The sequence below is a fragment of the Muscardinus avellanarius genome (assembly GCF_963383645.1).
Source record: "Muscardinus avellanarius genome assembly, chromosome: 1".
NCBI classification, from domain to species: domain Eukaryota; kingdom Metazoa; phylum Chordata; class Mammalia; order Rodentia; family Gliridae; genus Muscardinus; species Muscardinus avellanarius.
This window is the reverse complement of record NC_137786.1, coordinates 149,555,351-149,578,426: the sequence shown is the minus strand read 5'-3', so window position 1 is coordinate 149,578,426 and position 23,076 is coordinate 149,555,351. Positions and strand designations below refer to the sequence as shown.

Genomic DNA, 23,076 nt, shown 5'->3' with positions numbered 1-23,076 from the left:
ACAAGCATGTGCCACCACACCTAGTTTGGATGTGAGAGCCTGCCTTTGACACTGTGATATTCAGAAATGATTTCTTGATTAGGACTTTTTATTCATAGTTTTATTTTTTGGTAATTAAAAACGACTTTCCAAACTAGGTTATCTTACATGGCTACATTAAATCATTCTGAACAAATTATTCATATTTTCACCTATATAAGGACTTTTTTGTGGTATTGGGGATGGAACCTGAGGGGATTCAACCTCTGAACTACACCCCCTGCCCTAGTTTTTATTCTTTAATTTAAAACAGGGTCTCACTAAGTTGCGGAAGGCCTCACTAAGTAGCTGAGGCGGTCCGCAAACCGTGATCCTCCGGACTCAGCCTCCTGAATTCTGAGATTACAGTGTGCACCAACACGCCCACCTTATATAAGGGCATTTATTGTAGAGATTACAATAGTAGGAAACCTTAGTGTCTTATTTTTTCTTATAAAAATACCTGGTTTTAGCATTTCAGAAAAAAATAAAATGCCAGAAAATGAAATAGAATACTTGTCGCCTTGAGCCTCAACTCACCTCAGAGGCCTGGCTAGTCTTTAAGGTAAAGGAAGGAATTTAGGGCTGTTCACAGTGTTTTATAGAATTATATGATGAGGGAATGCCTTTCTGAAGCAATGACAGCAAGGAAAATTTAAAATCCAAACCTACTGCTCAAATTGGAATATTAATATTAGAGATCTATTTCAAGATGTTTTTATTAGCAGTTCAGAAGGGTTTCACCCAGGGAGGCTCATGTAATGTAACATAGCTGAATAGAGTTAGTTATAGTTTTTGGCTTCTTGTACATCTGACACTGCCCTGGGTTGTGTTTCTGACTGGAAGGAGATTTGCATCACAAAACTTGCTCTTAGTCAACTAAGATCCTACTCTAAGGGTGTTCTCTGTGTTTCTCTGGTTGCAAAGCCTCTCAAAGGGACTTGGATATTATGTGTACTGCCCCTTCCCAGCCCCTGCCCAAATTCACCTAGTCCTCATTATGATGGTTAGGAGCTGCCCCTATTAAAAAAAAAGAGAGAGAGAGCCTTTTGCCCTCTTCCTGTCGTGTGAGAGTACAAGAAGCAAACAATTCACAATCCAGAAAATAGTTCTCACTGGTACAGGTGACATTCTGATTTCAGACTCCCAGCTGTCAGAACTGGAGAAATAATTTGTGTTGACTTTGTTATAGTTGCCTGAATTAAGACAGATGCTTAATTTGTTTCTAATACTCCAAATACATTTAATGGAAACAGTACAAAATCTCTTTCTGTACCAAATCCATATAATTTGTCAACAATCCTCCAGCATTCTTATGATGCAGGTGGGTCCATCCTGTTTTATGAATGAAGAAATAGCAGCTTGCATAATTTAAATGACTTATCCCAGGCCTTACAGATAATACACAGATATGAACTTGAGTGTTTCTGGTTCATATATCCTCTATCCTATATACATAATCTCGAAAAAGAATACGCTGAGTTCCTTAAAATCTTGGAAATTTTTTGAGGTCTCAGTAAAAACCTCCCTAGAGTAGCTACTGGGACCACAGAAACCTTTTCCAATTACTCAGAAGCCCCAAGTCTCCCTAGGCTGCCAGAGCTGCTGATGAGGGAGGTCAACTCAACAGCTGCATCACCAAAGGATCCCAGTATTGTCTGCTATAATGGCATAGTGACACAGTCTGATGTAAGGTCAGGCTGTTCTTGATGCAATGGCTTGTCTCCTTGAGGTTAAAAGGTTGTGGAGACAGACTTCACAATTAGAATGCTCGGTTATGTGCTGCATGTCTACACAGCTCCTCTGCCTGACATTGGACGTGCTCGTCCTCACCTCTAAGCCAACTCTTCCTGACCCTCCTCTAGCAGCTCCAATGCTCAGTTAGTCCTGGGGCAAAGCAGCTACAGGCCTTTGGGATGTTCATATGATTGCAACATCAGAGAAGGAGCAGGACTTTCAGGTTTCTATGAAACACAGTCAATTGTCTATGAGCATATTTTCTGTTTAAACATAGTTAGGAATCACATTTTATTGCTTTTACTCCAAACATCCAAACATATCTTAAGCACCAAGTAGATGCTTATTGGTTCAGTTCAAACATGGCAAGCCTACTTGGACCAATGCCCTATGATAGACATCATTCCTGACACTCAAGGAGCTTTCACTGTAGGTGAGATAGTAAGATATGTTCATGGGATTTTAATGATTATGATGACTAGAAAAAAATGCACTAATATATTCTTTCTGGATATGTGTATATCTGTGGCGGTGGAGATTGAATCCAGGGACATTTTACTTTGAGCTGCACCCCCAGTTCTATTTTATTTTGAAAGAGGGACTTGCTAAATTGCTATGGGCCTCAGTAAGTTGCAGACTGACCTCAAACTGGTGATCTTCCTGTGTCAGCCTCCCACACTGGGAAGCTGACATGCCCAGCTATCAAAGTATTCTTGATGGTTGTATTTGACTGATGGGAACTATGAGTGCCTTTTTAAATTTTTATTTTCATATATATATTGAAATATATATAAAATATATAATCTATATGAGATATATAAATATATATGAAATATAGATATGAGATATCTCTATGAGGTATAAATTAAAGTATTTTGGCATGTGAAAACTTAATTGATAAAGAATAGTAATCTGGGTGCTTGATAGAAAGCAAGAGTCTATGTGTTTGAGGAGCTTGGGACAGACAGTATTTCTGACATGAATGTGACTTTGACAGGCGGAAGAGGGCTTAGATTCTTTATTTATTTTTTGGTGGTACTGGGGTTCCTGGAAACCCTTCTACCTCCAGGCTACACTCCCAGACCTATTTTATATATATTTTTGGAAACAGGGTCTCTTAAGCCAGCAAGGCTGGCTTTGAACCAGTGCGATCCTCCTGTCTCCACCTCCCAAGCACGGGGATTACAAGCATGCGCCACCACGCTCGGCTTAGATTTTTAAATATATGCATGGAACTTAACCATCAGGAACTAGAGGTGGGAAAGAATGACATGGTAGGGTCATCAGGGAAAAGGCTGTTTATTTGAACTGAAGAATATATACAAAGAGAAAAGGAGAATTTCAGCACATTGTCAGGCTAGGGTCAGAATATGGAAGGCTCTGAATATTATAGGTAAGTATCTAGAGTTTTTCATAGTAAACTGAAGTCACGTACATTCTTTTTCAGGTGGAAAATACTGTGATCAGTGCTCTACTGCAGCTGGCAACTATGTGCAGGACCAACTGAAGATCTGGGAGATAAGAAGATGGGAATCAGGAAGCAATTAGCAGGTCCCAGTCAAGAAGCAATGATTACTTATTCATTCATTTAGTACTCTTTTTCAGAGGTATTCCAATGCCTTCCCAATCTCTCTTTTTAATTTTTTGTCTGTTTAGCTCCAATTTTTAATTGAAAAACAATGAAAAAATTACACTAAGTCTATAGCTCAATTTTCTCAGAGGTGAAAGCAAGAGTCTTGAGTGGAGGTCAACCTTAACCTTTCACATGTCCATGGACACAGGGAACACTAAAGACAATTGTTTTCCAGGCTGGAAGAGTCCCATCTATATAACTGATTTTGAGAGCCTTCATTCACCTGGGAGAGAAAACTGGTGTCTTTCCACAGTTCATAGGATTTTGAACATACTGGGAGAAGAAGTCTGTGTGTGGGGGAAGAGGTTCTTCTAGAGATGGAGCAGATCAGCTAGGACAGCTGAGTGGATTTCCCGCACCATGCTCTTCCACCATTGTTTCTGCCTTAGAGTCGGCCAAACATGGACTGAAACTCTGAGACAGTGAGCCAAAATAAAATTTTCTCCTGTGAGTTGTTCTTATCAGGTATCTTAGCTATAGTGATTTAAAATTAATACAGTGACCAAACCTGTGTTCTCCCATGCAGCAGGAAGAGTAAGTATACCCACCCACGTTTTGTTGATCTTAGAGCATTATAAGAGTCTTTGGTCTGAATGTGTACCACAGTTAGTACACTCACACTTTAACTCTATCCAAGCTCTTCATTCTAGTTTTACTAGGGAGTCCTGAATATTGGCATTTTTTGGGCCCCCATTGATTAATACAGCCATGTTGATATCTTTTTGGTTTCTTGTATTCATTTTCTACTGGCTAGAATAAAGAAAGGATGTAAGTGGTTAGCATCTTTGACTTGTATCAACTCATCAAAATATTCTGAAAATCCTTGTTTTCTTGTCCTCTTTGCCTTTATTTAAGCAACAAACCTCATCCCGGGATGCTTTCCCTTCTGGATGCAGCTCAACGATCCCTATCTTTATGAGGTTACGTGCCCTTCTTCCTTGTGTGCTGGAAATGCTCCGCTGGTATCTTATCAGAAATTTACACTATTTTCGATTTGTACACCTTTCTTCCTCACTGTATTCTCATTTTCTTTTTATTATAAACAGTAAGTCTTTAGAAGTATTTGCTAAATTGATGAAAGAATATTGAGTGGATATATTTTTTACTGAGATTCACTTCATCTTTTTTAAACTTTTATTGGTGCATTATATTCTCATATAATAATGTAATTCATAGTGATAGAAAGAAATACTGCTCTGATTTAGGGCATATTTTGAATATGCAAACCATTTTCTAATATAATGGAGTAGTTTTTATCTTCTTCATTTTTCTCCATTTCTTCATCTACCAAAATATTTAGACAAAAAAAAAAACACGGATATAGAAAAAAGGTTATATGTATATAAAGAGGCACACTCATCAAAAATAACTAACTCTTTCTGGTTTTCAAGGATTAAAATTTACTTGTAGCATGTCCATATAATTAAACACTAGATAAACAGGATACTAGACCTTCCAAGTATCATTAAGCAGCAGCCCTTTCAAAGCTGGAAATGTGTTTACTCAGCACACAGGGGAGTCTTTGCTCATGTGATTAGCAAATGGGGTTTATGAGGGAAATTGATTACAGCAATAAAATATTATTTCAAACACTGCTTGTATCAGAAAGAACTAGTCAACACGCAAGATTTTCAGTTATATAACACTCAGAGGCAAGGTATGGGTTAAAACTGTATCTTTGGACCCATAAGATATCATGGATAAGATTCAGGGGTACTCTGAATTCTTATGCCCAATTTTGGATTTATTTAATTTTATCTGAAGTGGGTAGACAGCTTTCTTATCTCAGGGGAAGCACATAGGTATGATTTCTGTGACCACAGTATTCATTGCCAAAGTTACCTAACCTATGTTCATTGCTTCATTCATATAATAAAAAGGGTTAGTATAGACAGTAGATCTGTAAGATGCTGCAGCTCTAAAATCTATATTTTTCTTAAGGCTGTCTTCACAGGGCACTTAATTCATGGTTCAACAGCAGTTGATTATTTATTATATGTCAAACACTACATGAACGCCATATAATGCATCACACTTTTAATTCTCACAGTAATCTAAAGTGCTATATTATTCTTTCATAACATACTTTGTTTTGTGGTGCTGAGGATGTAACCCAGGAACATTATACCTCTGAGTGACATTCTCAGCCCTACTTTTTATTCTTTATTTTGAAACAGGTTCTCACTGAGTCGCAAAAGACCTCACTAAGTGACTGAGGCTGGCCCCAAACCATGATCCTCCTGGCTCAGCCTCCCAAATGCTGGAATTACAAGTGTAGGCCACCATGGCCAACTCTTTATTATTATTAATCACCATCAGGACTGTACCTACAAAATTATACTTTCTTTAAAGTTACATAATTACTCTGCTTTGTTACCTGATACTTAATATTTATCTTAGTGCCTGGCACATAATAGATGCTCAAAAATCTGTTGAATTCATTGGAACAAATGTATGACTAGGCAAAGCCAAGTAACATTATCATGTGAGAGTTCAACTCACCCAACTTTCTTATTTTCTTTCATTTTCTTAACATTTCCTTATCACTTTCTCCTCTTCTACTGGCCATCAGAAAAGCCTAATTTTCCTTTATTCTCCTCTTCTGTTACCATTTACTTATAGACCAAGCCATATTATGTCTAATCATCCTTTGCTCCATGATTATGTTAAATTTTTGCTCTCCAATCTCTCATAAACACTATTATAGTTTGTATTATGAAAATGTTTGAGGAGGGTGATTTGATTAAATTAACTGATTTACCTTACCTTTCCAAACACATACTAGTTCATTAAAATGGTTTCTGTAATCGGTGAAATTTTGAACATCTGTGAAATGCTAAATAAGAATGCTTCCAATCTCAGCCTTCAAAATGATGCAACAATGAGGCTGTGGTCATAAGACAGTATGCTCCAACCAATCTCCATGGCCTCCCCAGTGTCTGCCAGAAACATGGGCCTGGTGTCTGGACTGGACGTGTGCTCCTGTTCTGATACTGTCTTGTCTGATCCTGACTATGCTCCTGCTTTTCTTTCTTTCAACTGATTATTTGTTTGTATTCTTCTAGCATCTGGCCTTAGTCAACCTTCTGGGCTTATCTTTTCCTATATAAGTATTAAAAATCTTAGATATTCAAAACAGTATGGACCGAGATAAGGATAAGAAATCTCCTTTCTTACTCTTAACTGGGAGAAGAGTTAGCTCTGCTTCCACTTCAATCTCTCATGTCATTTCCTTCCAGCAATGTTCATGCCATGGCACCACAAGAACCGTGACTACCAAAGAAATCTCTTTTCTGTTACAACCTTTTCAATTTCATAATCTTTGTTATTCTTTTGCCGAATTCCCTTGCTCCCATAACTTTGCATTGTCACCTCATATTTCAGGTCTCTGTTGCAATTTTCCATGCACGGAGTTCCCTGGCTGCTTGGCTGGAGTGGCCCCTTTTCAGTTATTTTTTTATGTTGGGGATTAAACCCAGGGGGTATTCTACCTTAGAGATATACTCCAAGCCATATTTTATTTTTTATTTGGAAACAGGGTCTTGCTAATTTCTGAGGCTGTCCTCAATCCTGAAATTCTTCTCTCAGCCTCCATAGTACTTAAATCACAGGCATGCACCACTACACCAAGCTCCATTGCTGTCTTATATCTGCTTTTATTGAATTAAAAATAAGCTGTTTGTAAGAATGTACTTCATTTCTTGCTTCTATGTTTAATGTCTGTCTTCTTCTAATATCATTAAAGCTTCTGAAGACAGAGACTGCCAGTCTTTCTCAGTGCTATATCTCCAGGGCTCTGGATATATCCTATCTGGCCCATGCCTTGTAGGCTTCTATGAAACAATATTATAGATTTTATAGCTCCTAAACTTCCCATGGTCTACATCTAAGGGGTGAAAACATAAATAAACAGAATCTGCTATGGGTATTACCACCTACACCTTGCTAATCCTTGACTCTATATACTGTCATGGTAGAAGAAGGGGCCAGGACACCAGTAGATGTTCAGAACACTCAACAATTTTTATCTGATTTGCAAATCAAGACAGAATTTCCAGACATTTTGCAGAGGAAGTGAAAGAGTTCCTTTACTTTCTAGCTTTGTTTAAGAATCCTTTTTAGAGCTGGGTATAGTGGTGTACACTTGTAATCCCAGCATTTGGGAAGCTGAGACAGGAAGACTCTGGTTCTTGAACAGCCTCAGCTACTTAGTGAGGCCCTTTGCAACTCAGTGAGAGCCTGTTTTAAAATAAAGAATAAAAAGTAAGGGGCTGGGTGTAGTGGAGCATGCTTGTAATCCCAGCATTCAGGAGGTGGAGACCAGCGGATTGTGATTTGCGGACAGCCTCAGCTACTCAGTGAGGCCCCTTGCAACTCAGTGAGACCCTGTTTCAAAAATAAAGAATAAAAACAAATAGGGCTGGGGGTGTCACTCAGAGGTAGAATGCCCCTGGGTTCCTTCCCAGGCACTGCAAAACAATAATAATAATAATAATAATAATAATAATAATAATAATAACAACAACAATAATAACAATAATAACAACAACAATAATAATAACAATTATTATTATTATTATTATTATTATTATTATTATTATTAATCTTAAGCCAGGTGTGGTAGCTCAGGCTCCTAATCCCAGTACTTGGGAATCTGAGATAGGAGGATTGATGACAGGTTCAAGAGCAGCTTCAGTGACTTAGCAAGACTCTTAGCAACCTAATAAGACCCTATTTCAAATAAAAAGAACTAGAGGTGTAGGTCAGAGATAGAGTGTCTCTGGGATCAATCCCTAGCATCACCCCCCCACACACACACACACACAATTCAGTTTAGGAGATTGAGGATGAATTATTTGTTTTGGGTAATTTTGCTTTTCTTTCACTAACTTTTAAGTTTTAGATGAGAAAAATGAAAACTACAAGAGTTATCATAGTCAAGAATCTTATTTTGTTCAATTTCTTCATTCTTCTTTTCTCTTCTTTTCCATTTCTCTCCATCCTATTCTTTTCTATTTTAAATAATTATTTTTATGCAAGACTGTACTTAATTTCAGTTCTAATCTCAGTGGAAATCTTAACTGCACCACTTGAAGCTAATTCACTGCAGAAACAGTTGAGCAACTGGCCTGATTAGTGAGGCCCTTTGCAACTTAGTGAAACCCTGTTTCAAAATAAAGAATAAAAAAAAAAAATAGGGCTGGGGGATATAGCTTTAAGGTAGAATGCCCCTAGGTTCCATCCCTAGTACCACAAAAATTGTATTATTTTAGAAATTATTAATAGTGAATATTAGCAAATTTCAATTTATGAAATAAACTAGACTTTATTAATATAATAAGAAAGTATTTAATAGCTTTGTCTCTTTTTTTTCAATTTGGTAAAAAGTTCCTTTCTGTTAAGGGTGCATGAATGTGCATGAGCACACACATTATATTATAAAAAAAACATTTCTCATGTTTGCTACAGCGTAACAAATTTTTCTTGAATGAAGAAAATGAATTATGGTCAGAGTGTACACATATATGCACACAAAAGCACACATGCACATACATATACACACACTTATAACTGGGCTGTCAATATAGGACTAATTGTCACCTGATATGTTAATGATAATACCAGTCATAATGATAACTCTCACAGTAACAAATATCTGAGTCATTAATAAGTTCTAGGGAGAGTCATTTATCAAAGTTATCTAATTTAATTTTCACAACTACCTCATGTCTGGTAGCATTATTCCTGATTTTTAGATGAGGAAACTGAGCCAGGAAGCAGCAGAAGTGAGATTGGTAATCTTGTCTGTTCATTTTTGGTGCACTATCCACTGGGTGTATTGTGATGGGACACCTTTCCATTAACGTACTTTGTGATCTTCTAAAGGAAGATTTCTGGCCATGTCACCATTATTTCAATTCCCAATGAACTGCATTTGCAGTGGGAGATCCTAACTTATTTAGATAATCACATCAAGCAAATTTTATAGCATTAACCAATATGCTTAATTATGCATTCTAAAGCTGTCTATTCTCCTCAACAGAGTGAAATTGGAAAAGATGGCTGACAAGAGTATAAGAAAATGAAATCAGGCAGTTCTTTTTATGAATACTCTGTTCTCAGGTATAGGTCAATTCAACAAACATAATCGAGCATAAATAACTGTGTAGTTACATAGGAAGGAGATACTTGTCCAACCTTTGAAAAGTTCATTATCATTTAGCTGGAATATACATATTTATATCTATATATCTATACCTATAAAAGAGTCCTGTTAAGGTTGAATAATGAATAATGATCCCCTTTTGTTTAGCACTAACTGTATTATAGGTACTGTGCTAAATATTCCTATTATTTTAAAATTTCATACCAACTTCAATTTTAAAGACTGTTTAAAAGATAACAAAATTGTTTAATACCATGTCATTAGTAGCTGGTACAACTTGCCTTTAATCTAAGTGTGCGTTATCAGCTCTGATCCCACTTACCTATGCTGCCTATTGTGGGAAAAGTCTATAGTACCTCACTTTGACCTCCTAAAAAAGGTAGGAGATTGCTGAGCGTGGTGGCACATGTTTGTAATCCCAGAGCTTGGGAGGCTGAGACAGGAGAATCGCACAGGTTCAAAGCCAGCCTCAGCTACTTAGTAAGGCTCCCAGCAACTTGGTGAGACCCTGTTTCAAAATAAAATATAAAATAGCTTTGGGAGTGTAGTGCAGAGGTAGAAAGCCCCTGGGTTTCACCCCAGTACCACACACACACACACACAAAAGGTAGGAGATTGAGTTCCATCACATCAAATAAAATTGGAATGAAAGATCCAATCATTCCTAACTCCAAATAAGTTATCTTAATGTTATGCAATAGTCTCCCATAGTTTGCTAGAGAAAAAAAAATATTAATTTGACATGTACACTGGAATTTTCCAAAAACATATGAGCATGAACCATGCCGATGTGATTCAGTGCACTAGGCTCTTGTGGGTCCTGAACACCTACTGCCTATAGCATCAGAAGTCTCCCTGCACCTGAGCATTCACTGAGGCATGAAGAACAGAGATAATGGAGGAGAGGCAGGAAAATGAAAGGTAGAGACAGACGGGGGATGATCTGACCTCTTTTAATGGCTACTTGCCATCTTTCAGCGGCACTTTGACTCCTCAGCAACTATTCCTAAGGCTCAGATTTATGGAACACCTGTCATTTCTTAAAGTAGAGTTTGCAATATAGCTGTTTCGAACCTTAAGAAATTTTTTATTCTAAAAATCACTACCCAAATATACTTGATGAAGGCTTGCCATTTTTTAACCCCACTGTCTTCATATTCGCTTTACATCTAGTCCACTTTCAGTATTAATCTTAGCATAGTGAGTTTATGAACCTGCTTTAAAGGCTGTACAAGTAAAATATAAATGCAAATAAAATAATTTTCCCAATCTCATGTCCATGATATATATATGATGCTCTACAGGTACTGAACAAGAATGAAACAGAAGAGTTATATGAAAAGGCTACATAACTAGAGTCTCTATAGATTTGAAGGTTAAGGTCATTTTTACCTCTTGAACTTCAGCAGCCAAAACACATTATTCCTAGTTGACCATATTGAGTGCTAGAAGGTTTTTAGGATAGGGAAGATGTAAGTATCTCAGTGGAACAGAGAGGCCAGTCAGAACATACACCAAAATGTTCCAACTATAGCCATTAATTTAGAGCACAAATGAGTGGAGGTGAATGAGGGAAGGCAATGATGTTGAATAGTTGTCCAATACTTCACCTAAAACTGGCTATAAAAGGAGTGTGAGTCAATAACAAGACCCCAGACACCCGAGATGAGAGCATTCACTACTTCTCTAGCCCATATCTGTATGGTCTTCTATAACAGTAATTGTGTTGTCTTAAACATCTTATGTTAGAGTTGGAGTGTTTCTGACTTACAGACCACTCAACCTAGTCATCATCAAAGCATCATAGAAAGCATGTATGTTAGTTCTAACAGTGCTTAATATTTGAAAGGGAGAAAGAACGTCTTTCACAAAGCCTATCTATCACTATTCTAACATGCCAAGTCTGCTTTGTCCATGAACAACTGAGACCAGATGCATCAATGAACACATTAAAATGGAAAGAAATGTAGGAATCAAAATGTTCAACACTTCAATTTTAATGTGGAGTAGCACTGCATGATTTTGCAATAATGTAAACTGTGCTTGATGGATTATTTTCAAATTAGGACTGGAATCAGTGCCACTACTTGCTCTTTTTTCATTTACAATGTTCTGATGTAGATTAGCCTAGCCTTTAATAGCTCAGTATAATGCAAAAAGCCATCAGACTAAAAAAGAAGCACGATTTTTTTCCTATTCAAAATTGAATTCTTAAGAAGGAAAAACCTCAACAAACTGATTCCATTTATAGTCCCCTGTTCTATTTGGCATCCATCCTTGATGCCAAGTGAATGAATGAGTAAAGAAGATACATACTTGTCAGTGACCCAACAACTAGAATTACTGCAATGTGGATTTTGGCTCAATATGACGGTAAACATTTTCTAACAGAACCATTTAAAGTTGAAAACAGCTGCTAGGTGTTTAAGTAGAAGTGAGAGCACAAACAAGCCCTACATGCAATAAACAAGATTAATCCTTGGGTTCTAAGTATAGTATGATCTTAAAGATGCTTGCCTACCCCTAAGGCTGTAATTACAACACAACCCCTTCCTCAGTCTGGGCCATCACCTAGTCATCAGGACTTTTTTCTTTGATGAAAGTTATGAGCATTTTTTTCAAACTAAAAGATGAAATATTTTCTTTAGCTTTAATTCCTAAAACCTATTTGGCTATATTATTAAATACCTTGCTTCAATTTAACTAAAGGTAATTTTGCATCTGTTTCTCTATGAACTGTTTTTCTTTTTCTATTTACCAAGCTCTTTTTTCAAAATGCATGTCCTTCAATTGACTTAATAGATCCAAAATGCTGTTTCTCACAAATAGAGAATTTTATATTTTGGCCATAGGGTAAGAAAAAATGTGCCAGCAGGAATTAATAAAATTAATTTGCCCTCACACCACTGTATTTAATCTCAGAAAATGATCTCTATACTTCATGAAGCCAGTATCTGCTTCTAATCATAGGGTGGTTTAGCTACTTACCACAAAAGAATAATAAATCTTGAATCCAGGTTTGGCCACAAAGTAGTCATCAGATTTGAATGTTATTTTAATTTGGTTTGTTCTTGATGTTAACCTTGGAGGAACTTCCTTGTGTCCACACCATCGTCCTCTAATAATAGTACTGGTTTCGGATATATCCTCAACTTCCACAAAATCATACCTAGAATCAAGTTATCATAATTGAATATATTTTGACTAAAGCAGATTTTGAAATTCATAATTTCACTGAGAAATTAAAATCAACATAAGTGATTCTCATGACCTGCCAACTGAAACAAAAATTATAACCTACAGAAATGTTAAAAGGAAAACTAATTTGGGATTAGGTTTTCTGAACTCAAACTTGACAGAGTTAATGTCTTCTACGGATCATGCATGTTACTAGATGATCTATCTGATTGTCTGAACTCTGTCTTTCTCTTATGGTCATCACTGTCTCACTCGTAAGCTCCACCTTTCCCCAAATGATTTCAGATGTTAAAGACACAAGCAAATGATGGGCATTCAGGGTGAATAGTGACAAGAGTCTCTGGTGCATCTTGTATTTTTCTGTCCCATTTACTAAGGAATCAGCATAAGAAATGCCAGGTCTGAATATAAAGAAAAAACAACATGGATTAGCTACTTTTACTCATACACCTCAGCAGTCACACTGGATTGGGAAGGGTAATCTAGAAGTAGGTGAAAAATAATAATACCGTGACTGATTTCTTTGACAGTGATTTATGAGGCCCTTATGTCCTTTGCCTCAGTTTCCTTATGGGAAAAATAAGAAGGCTTATATAATTTTACCAGCTGCATACCTCCCGAGTGCTGTGTAAATTAATTACTTTAACGTTCCTATGGTGCTTGGAAGGTGAAAAGCACTAACAAAGAATCATTATTCAGGCAATAAAATATTACAATGTAAACATCAAGGAGTCTTTGGAACAGATGGTAGGAAATCAATTGCATTTCATTTTTATATACAATATGTGTAAATCATATTTACTGCACAAAACATGAATATTCTTGAAACATTATTAACACAACAGGTCACTTGTGTTTAAGAAAAGACATGAGTGTAAATTTACTTTTAGTCCCAAGTAAAGAGTTCAAAGTAGTACAACATGTTTTTTTTTCTTTTTTTTTTAACTTTTAGGAAGGATTCTAAAGCAAGTCTATGATCTATTTCTTTCTCTTCCTCCTCTACCTCATTCTATAAGTTTTGAGAAGGAAATAGATATGATAAAGTATCCAGAAAGGAAACTACTCTAACACTTAATCCTCTATTGTCAAGACCAGGATATCCAAAGGGCGCACTAGGATCAAACCCTGGCTCACTGGTGGCCTTCTTTATGTGATATTGGATATAATAAAAATAAATACAATATATAAGTATACAACAAATAACTTAAGAACTTATATTAATAATATATTGATGATATCATTAATATTTACTATATTTAATGATATTGTACATTAAATATTTATTGAATATATAAATATATAACATAATATATATGGTATACACACACACACACACACATATATATATATATATATATATATATATATATATTTTTTTTTTTTTTTTGACCTTTATCCTCAGTTCCTACCTCAAATCTTTTGGAACTTCTGAGTGATGGATTGGGAAAGTTCCTTTTATTATTCATATTTCTGAGTGATGGATTGGGGGAGTTCCTTTTATTATTCATAACAAGCTCCTTTAAACCATACCTGAGTTTATGCTAGTGTGCTGACTCTTGGTGGGCCACTCAGTAGCTTCAGGATGGAGGTTTCTCACCAGAAAGGCAAAGAATAATTTATTTCCAGTCCCACCCTCTAGATCTCTGGGGAGAGAGCCTAGAGATTGAGTTAAATCATCAATAGCCAGTGGTTTAATCAAGCCCATGCCTATTTAATGACACCTGCCTAAGGCCCCACAACTTCTGGGTTGGTGACCGCATCGAGGTGCTTGGGAGGTGGCACACCTGGAGAAAGCGTCCTTCTTAGACTTGATTCATCCTTTCCATTTGGCTGTGTCTACGTTGTATCTTCTGTAATAAACTGGTAAGTTAAGTGCTCCTTTGAGTTTTGTGAACTGTTTTAGAAAATCACTGAAGCCAAGGAAAAGATTGTGGGCCCCTGATTTATAATTGGTCAGTTAAAAATTGGGAAGGCCTAAGCCAGGCAGGGTTGGCACTGCCTGTAATCCTATTACATGGAAGGCTGAGACAGGAGCATCACAGATTTGAGGCCAGACTCAGTAACTTAGCAATAGCCTCAACAACTTAGTGAGACTCTGTTTTTAAAATAAAAAGGCCTGAAATATATATAAGTGAGTGAGTGAGTGAGTGTGTGTGTGTGTGTTTGTGTGTGTGTAAGGGAGGCCTAGAAACTGTGAGTAACATTTAACTAGAAGGGGAGTCTTGTGGGATTGGACACTAGCTCCGAATGATAGTGTCAGAATTTAATTGTAGGACATCTAGCTGTTGTTGGCAAATTAGTTTTTTGGTTGGTTGGTTTGGATAAAAATGGCCCAGATATTTGTTGTTAGCAGTGTTCTGTGGGTAAAACAGATCAAGATACCTATCATGTCATCACCTTTAACAATCTTTTAATCATGTTTTCTTTTTTTCATATTTTTTTCCTTTTTTTGTCAGCACAGAAAGTTAGTTCTCCCTTTCAAGGTTGGAAAGGTGCAAGACCAGCTTTAGTTTATTCTCTTTGTAAATATTAACTGGCTCTCCATGAAGGTATTCGTCTCTGCTTTCTGGCATACATTACCCTCTATGGTCCTAGAATATAATAGTCAACTGCTGTTATTCTCAGAAAAATAGCAACATAATAAAAGCTGTCAGCATAATAAACATGCAACAAAGAACAACCAAATTTGAGGCGCCACTTTTTATTATTCAAAGGAAAATAAACCTGCTAAAAAGATTTAACAGTTCAGTAGCTCATTGGTGATGCAGAAGGAGTATATGCAGTAAAGTACAGAAAGGAAAAAAAATCCTTCCCAAGTTTCACTCATGATAATTGAGTGAGAGAACAATAGCCTGGACTTTCTCTGATAAATATGCTAAGAAGGAAGATTATCAGGCACAGCTGTCATTTTCTACCCCTGACCTAGAAACTACAGAAGCAAACACCTGAGGGACAGACAGACTTTGGGGTAGCCGTCTTCTTGTCCTTCCTACACATATTTGAAGTCTTAAAACTGCAAATTTAGACTGGGCCCGGGGGCACATGCTTGAAATCGCAGTACTTGGGAAGCTGAGACAGGAGGATCATGGTTCGCGAACAGCCTCAGCTACTTAGTGAGGCCTTTTGCAACTTCGTGAGACCCTGTTTTAAAATAAATTTAAAACTCAGGCTGGGGGTATAGCTCAGCAGTAGAATACCCCTAGGTTTCATCCCCAGTACTACACCCACGCACACCAAAGAGAAAAACAACCTAAAAATTTAGAGTAAGTTCTGCTACCCAGATTCCCATCACAACCTTCTCCTTGCACTGGGGAAGTCACAGTGATTACAATGGTCTGGGTCAGCACCTGGGGCTGAGCTGGGGATTATGACTCCTAAGCCCAAGGTAGGCTTTGCCCAGGGACACAGGGCTTCAATGTACAAGATGGATATCAAATTCATCTTCCTTCTTTTAAAGGCTGTTCTGTGCCAGGAGAGCCATGCATCTCCAGACGACATCCTTCTTTGGGAGTTATGACAGTTGCCAAAGTAAGATGCTATGAGTCATTTCAGGCCCTCTGCAGTAGCAGTCTGCATTATTTTATCTGGTGGGACTAATACAATGCTTTTTAGAAAAAGAAGGGGCACAACTTGGATAAGTCCAAAGGGCTCAAGAGGAATAGTTGATGTGATGTTTTAAATTATTTTTTATTGTTGCTTTTTTGCCTTGGGATAGTACCATGTATGGGGTAGGAATTGAGTAGGGGTTAAATCAGTGATGTGTACATGTATATACATAAAAGTTTTTTACCCCAATATAATGCATGCATATAATGAAATAATAAACAATTTTTTAAAAAAGAAAACGTTTCCTCACTTACCTACAGATATCATTTTCAGCTTCCTCTAATCCAAACTGGTGGTCAAACGTTAGCTGTATCCTTGTTTTCTCCTGGGAATGGAGCCGCCATGTCAGAAGGAGGTTCCTCGGGTAGCTGCTGGGGAAGCGAGGACTCTGCACGTGGCCATTTCCTGTCACCTGGATGGTTTCATCTCTTCGGTACAAGTCTGTGAGGTGATTGCTCTCTGTTAGTAGTCACAACTTGTATAAATTAGTATGTTGCTCCAATTACAGGAAAGCAAAAAAAGAACAATTTATAACATATGACATTTCAAAGCATTTCTTGGTTTTGTTTACAAACATAAGGCCTAATGGTAACCTTATGATTAAACAAACAATATAGCACCTATTATATCCACCTTCCCCAAACCTTCACAAATATTCATGCCTAACATTCCATATTTGGAGGATTTTCTTACATCACTCTTGACAAACAATTATTTTAGACCTCAAGTTTGTTTAGATTGGAATTGAAAGCAGGAAATAGTTTCCAATGGTCCAACCTTCCTGTTTTCTACATAATACAAACAATCTCCCATTACACTGGCAATGTAACAGTATATTTGAAGTAAATAGCATAGGAGGTACTCAATAAATATTGTTGAATGAATGAATGAGTGAAAAACAAATAAAATGATTCCATTAGTGTTCAATGGCCATTTATTTTATATTTAAATGGGATTTTTCTGGTGAATTTCTCTATCATAAAAAAATTTGCCATATTTTTGAGACTCAAGATAGGTGCAATTCATTTGCATTTACCATGTGTTATATAATAAAGAATTTATTTGGTCTTGGTCCTGACTTCCTGGGAAGAAGCTCTAAATCCTTGGAATTTCCAAAATACTAAGTGTGTCTTTGTTTTTCATCATAGGCCCTTAAGATCACAGCTGAGTTTATGCTAATGAGGCAATTTACTGTGGGTTCTAAGATAGTTTCAAATGGCAGCTGGCCATGCCAGGAATAGCCATATGCAATTAAAGAGTTAGGGCTTCCAGCCTTGTGAAATCAACCTGACCTGCCAAACTACAGGAATGAAAGTAAGACTGGAGATAGACCCCGATTATGTTGCAAATGATTCAATCATGCCAGCATAGTGAAACCCCACTAAAAAATCTTGATACCAAGAACTGGAAAAACTTCCTTGTTTATGATACACATTGATGTACCAGGAGGATGAAATATCCTGAGGACATAGAAACCGCAGACCTCATCCTATAGGTCTGTTTCACTGGTCCTATTTTGTGGTAAAACTTTAATTATAAGTATAGTATTTTCCTGAGTTCTGTAAGTTCTAACAGATGACTGAATGCAAAGGACTGTGGGGACCACAGAATTTGTAGCCAGTTGGTCAGATGGAGTCCATGAGTCCTCCAAATTTTCAGTGTCAATTTTCATGTTCTGTGCCCATGAATAACACCTAACTGTGGGAAGTTTAAATCAGAATTACACTGAATAGTGGATCCCTTTTTTGTATCTCCCAGTGTTCAGAGATTTTTGCATTTTAGATTTTGACTTTTTAAGCCCCACTGTAAACAGGCCTCTAGCCACAATCTATTTGTGCTCTCCAGCAGAGAGTGTACTTTGAGGCCTATAATTCATTGAGTGTGGTCAGAGAGACTAAACTTGCTGGCGGAAATCACTGTAACATAGGGCTGCTGAGGTGGCTGTTAAGCTTCCAAAATAAGAAAGGGAGATTGAACAGCAATCAGCATGCAAGTTACAAAGGCCTCTTTTCTTTGTATGTTTTTTTGTAGATAGAAATTTTAACTGTGTGTATGTGTGGTACTGGGGATTGAACCCAGGAACATTCTACCTCTGAGCTACACCCTCAGCCCTTTTTATATTTTATTTTGAAACAGGGTGTCACTGGGTTGTTGAGAGCCTTGCTAGTTTTCTGTGGCTGATCTCAAATACTATACTCCTCCTTTTTAAGCCTCCCAAACTTGGATTACAGATGTGTACCACTGCACCCAGCTTAACTTTTTAAAACCTCACTCAGTGTTTAATGTGTTGAGGTTTGCTTACCTTAACTTTGTGCCAAGAGTCCTAGGAGACACAGTGTGTAGCAGAGGGAGCTGATGTCCACTCTTCCCTGCCTCGGGATGGCTCTGTACTAATGCCATCACATCTCTACTGAGCTTGATAAAAGGACAATCTCAGAGGAGCCAGAAACATTTTTGAAAATTGATCTTTTTCTCTTCCCTTGAACCTTAGGCTGAAAATGTAGCTGTGAAAATTACTAATCTGTTTATTTTGTCATAAGGGCTTTTAGGGAATCAGTGGGTCTAAAGGCTATTTTTTTTAGGTTAACTGGTGTGAAATAGTAGTCAGTCAACAATTATTGAATAAAGGGCAGACTCTAGCCATAAGATATTGCAGTATTTTTAAGGCTTCTATCACTTGAGTATTACTTTCATAATTTTTGTCATATTTTCTTAGCCATGGTACTATTAGTGATTTAACATTTCTCTCTACATAAGTATTTTAATCAGAAGCAAATCTTTCTTAAAGTAAAACTAGATATAAATAATGTCAGTGGCAACTAGATTCCATTTGCTATGAATAGAAGAAACCGTATGTCTAAAGAGGCAGCTATTAAATTTTAAAATATCAAACTCAAAAATAAAATAAAATATCCAACACAGGTTTGAGTTCCTTCTTTACTTATTAAGGGGACTGGATGCCACATTTTCTCTTTGGTCTCATTCAGGGGGTAATATTCAGTGGTTCTGTGTGTGTGTGTGTGTGTGTGTGTGTGTGTGTGTGTGTGTACTGTCCCAGATGCTACTTCAGATTCAGACAAAATGTAAGAATAGGTAAAGAATTGTTCCCATCTTTCTATACCTGAACAACAAAGTTGATGCATACTGCAAAAGTTTACACAAGATAAAAGGACTATGAAATGCTGAATGTAAATGTAGTGGTTGCCTGCCGAGAGGCAGGAAAATCTAGAAGGTGGGGAATACAAGGTGTGTTCATGGGAACATGGTCAAAGGCTTGTCCAGAGCAGTGTCTACCTAGGCTCAAAAGGGGAATAAAGTTTTTTTTTTAATGCAAACTATGGAAATATCTGAAAGCCAGGCATAAGTGTCTTCACTTGATATGGGCAAAACAGAAAGGGCAGGAGGCTTGTAGAAAGGAAGGTTAGCCTGTTGGTGCTTCCAAAGATGAACTGCAGGGCAAGGGCTTAGGGGGCCGCCTGGTTTCTGGGCAGTAGTTGTTAGGGTAATGAGGTTCTGACCTAGAAGGCTGTTGGCAGTGAAACTACATCAGGGGGAAAAGTCAAAATGAACTTGCAGTTAAGAAAGGAATACAAGGGATGAGTCAGAGGAGACAGCAACATTTAAGCCCAGGGGCTGGGCCCAGGGTGGTGTTTCTGACACCCAAGGGTACTGTAAGAAGAGGAAATGGCAATACTCCTGAAATAAGTTCAGTTTTTATGCAGCAAGAAGGAATTCAGGTGGGAATTCTACCAGGCTTTGTGGATATGGGGCTAGACTGGGTTGAAAGAACAGAAAGATGTGAGGCTCAGAGCTTAGAGAGGGAAGAGAAAGCCTTAGAAATCACTGAGCCTTCAGAGGGAAGAAGTGTCCTGAGACACAAGGGATGCTCTAGGTTCTAGTGAACCCTTCTAGGGGAGACAGATGATGCAAGGTGTGCTGGGGGGATTCAGAAGTAATGGCTGGTAGGGAAGCCACGTTTCAGTTGGGCTTAGTAAAGGGATGATTTCACCATTCTTGACAGAGTGGTCAATACTGTCAAATGTAGATGCAAGGCCAGGGGATGAGAGATGGAGGAAAAGACACAGAACTTGGCAATTATGAAGTTTATCGCATCCTTTAAATGCTTAGAAATGTTGTTAATATGAACAGGTTCTCTCTCTCCCTCATTTTTATTTTTTATTTTTGTAGAACATCATTAATGGCTAAATCATCTTAAAGATACTAACTCTGGTTATAAGTGAAACACTAATTATATTTTTAAGAGGGCTATGGAGAGAGTTAAGAGGAGTTTTCATTCTTATATGGTTTAAGATAACACTTGTTAATCTGTTTTTAAATTTATCACAGACCTACCTATGCTATTCTATTAAATTTTCAGATTTTTCCATAAAATCAAAGCTCTGTGTGCATGTATGCTTTTATCACATTGAATCTCATTATAATGTGTAATTGCAATTCACTGATGAGATAATATTTTGCCAAAATATATTTATATACAAAGTAAATATGAATAACAGCAAACTATAGAAGCATTTATTTTTCTTTAGGCATTGTATATATGACATCTTGTGTGTGTATACTTGAGCATGTGTGCATGTTCATACATATCCACATGTATGAACATATATACATGTAATGACCCCCTGAAATAGGTTATTGTTATTATCACCATCTCACATGTGAAAATTCTTGGAACAAAGAATCAAGTATCCTGTCAAAGGTCACAGTCAGTTAAGGATGGAGTTGGAACACAGACCTGGGTAATCCACTCCCACAGTGGATGACCTTAGCCATATGCTACAGAAGGTGCTTCCTTCTTAGACTGAAATTTGCTAGAGGGAATTTTAGATTCTTGGCTATCTGTATTGTACTTAATCACACTCTTTACATATAATTTATAACTTCATGTCAACTCATGGCTAATCTTAGCAGAAGATTTATAATGAATTACAGAGAACAACGTATCAGGTTAAACCTGAGATAACTACCAAAGTACTATATAGAAAGTCACATTCCTGAACAAAATCATTTATTTCATTGTTCCAATAATAGCTAACATTTGTGGAGCAATTATTATATGCCGGGCACTCCAATAAGTGGCTTAAAGCCAATGCTTTATTAATTTCTTACAACAATCCTATGCAATCGGAAATATCCTCACTTTACAAAGAAAGTGCTGGGACTTTAAGGTATTTGTGACTACAAGGTACAAAGCCAGAAGTGGAATTAAAATTTGACACTCAGGCAATCTGCTTTCAGAAAATACATGCTTAATCAGAGTACTATAAAATTTGTTAAGCCACAAAAATAGGAAATAAGCTGGGTGTGGTGGCACACGCTTGTAATCCCCACGCTTGAGAAGTGGAGACGGCAGGAGGATTGCACAGGTTCGAAGCCAACCGCGCTGGCTTAAGAGACCCTGTTTCCAAATAAAAATATAAAATAGGTCTGGGAGTGTAGCCCAGAGAAGGGTTTCCAGGAACCCCAGTACCACCAAAAAATAAAAATAAAAAAGGAAATAAATCACCTTTTATTGATAGAAAATACTTTCTATATAGGTTATGTAACAAGAATATAGTCTTATTATGTATTAATATAAAGAAGAAGGTCCATAACCTTATAAGCTTAAAAAGCCATTTTAAATTAAAAAAGCCAAAATATTTGCTTAGTCTGATTTCAAACCTTTAAAAAAATTGTGTTCACCTAACAAAATACCCGAAAAGCTCATGAATTTATTTAGACCAATGGTTTTTAAGGTATGATCCGCAGACCAGCATTACTGTTACTACTTAGGAACTGGTGAAATGAAAATTCTCAGGCCACATCACAGATCTACCTAAAGAGAAATTCTGGGGATGCAATCCAGTTTTAATAAGCCCTCCAGGCAACCATTGAATAAACTCTTCGGGCAGTTCAGAAGTACCCTAAGTTGAGAACCATTGACCATTCATACTTTCTACTCTCTTGCTTCTTATTCTCATCTTCTCTGGTTTGTCCTCTGATTTTTCACCTCCTCTCCTTAACCGATGACCTGTCTTGGACTCACTTTCCTATATTTTACCTTGGAACTGCCTTTAGGACATCATATCTGACATACAATGACACAGGGTCAGAGGCTGCCTACCTTTGTACCCTAGATCTCACCCCTTATCTCAGCTATCCTCCTTCATGGAAAAGTCACAACTGGTTCCAACAGACATATTTGGTAACCCATCATCATGTATAATAATGCTTAAAGATAAATGAAACTATGAATAATGGTCATACTTTGTTTCTTCTGCTAAGAAAATAATATTATCTACAGTGAGATAAGGAGCAGAGGGCAAACACTGAATTGTTGAAGTAAGGATTAGAAAATATCAGTTATACCATGGGAACAAGCAGTGATGTAGTTTGCAGCTGGGTCACCTTACACAAATTTAGAGCAATAGTATAGACATACCCACTTGCCCCATTGTCCCCATAAGACACCCAGATGCCAGAAGCATGAAGTCACAAAACCTATGACCAGAGCTACAAGCCAAATGTAAAACAAGGCAAAGAGCAGACAGGAAATTCCCAACTTGCAAAGGGATTATTACCAACTTTCATTGTAAAATGGCTGTTTCATAATCCAACAATATGTCACAGCGACGTTGCCCAGAACATAGGTGAATGGAATGTAAACTATACAGTTCCCCTTCTGCTGCTAAACAACCACAGGTAAGCTCAATCTTGT

At 37.2% G+C, this 23,076-nt stretch overlaps 1 protein-coding gene across 2 annotated transcripts in view; it reads right to left on the bottom strand.

Moving 5' to 3' along the window:
• The window catches only part of PDGFD (platelet derived growth factor D), a gene marked incomplete at both ends in the record, with an annotated part of 237,969 nt that overhangs the window by 72,463 nt on the left and 142,430 nt on the right, over positions 1-23,076 (bottom strand). Inside the window, 2 exons of one of the 2 annotated variants that reach the window (XM_080698113.1) lie at positions 12,543-12,723; positions 16,613-16,817. In XM_080698113.1, coding sequence (XP_080554239.1) covers positions 12,543-12,723; positions 16,613-16,817 — 386 coding nt within the window. The remainder of the gene's footprint in view (positions 1-12,542; positions 12,724-16,612; positions 16,818-23,076) is intronic. The other variant, XM_080698114.1, reaches the window with a different exon arrangement.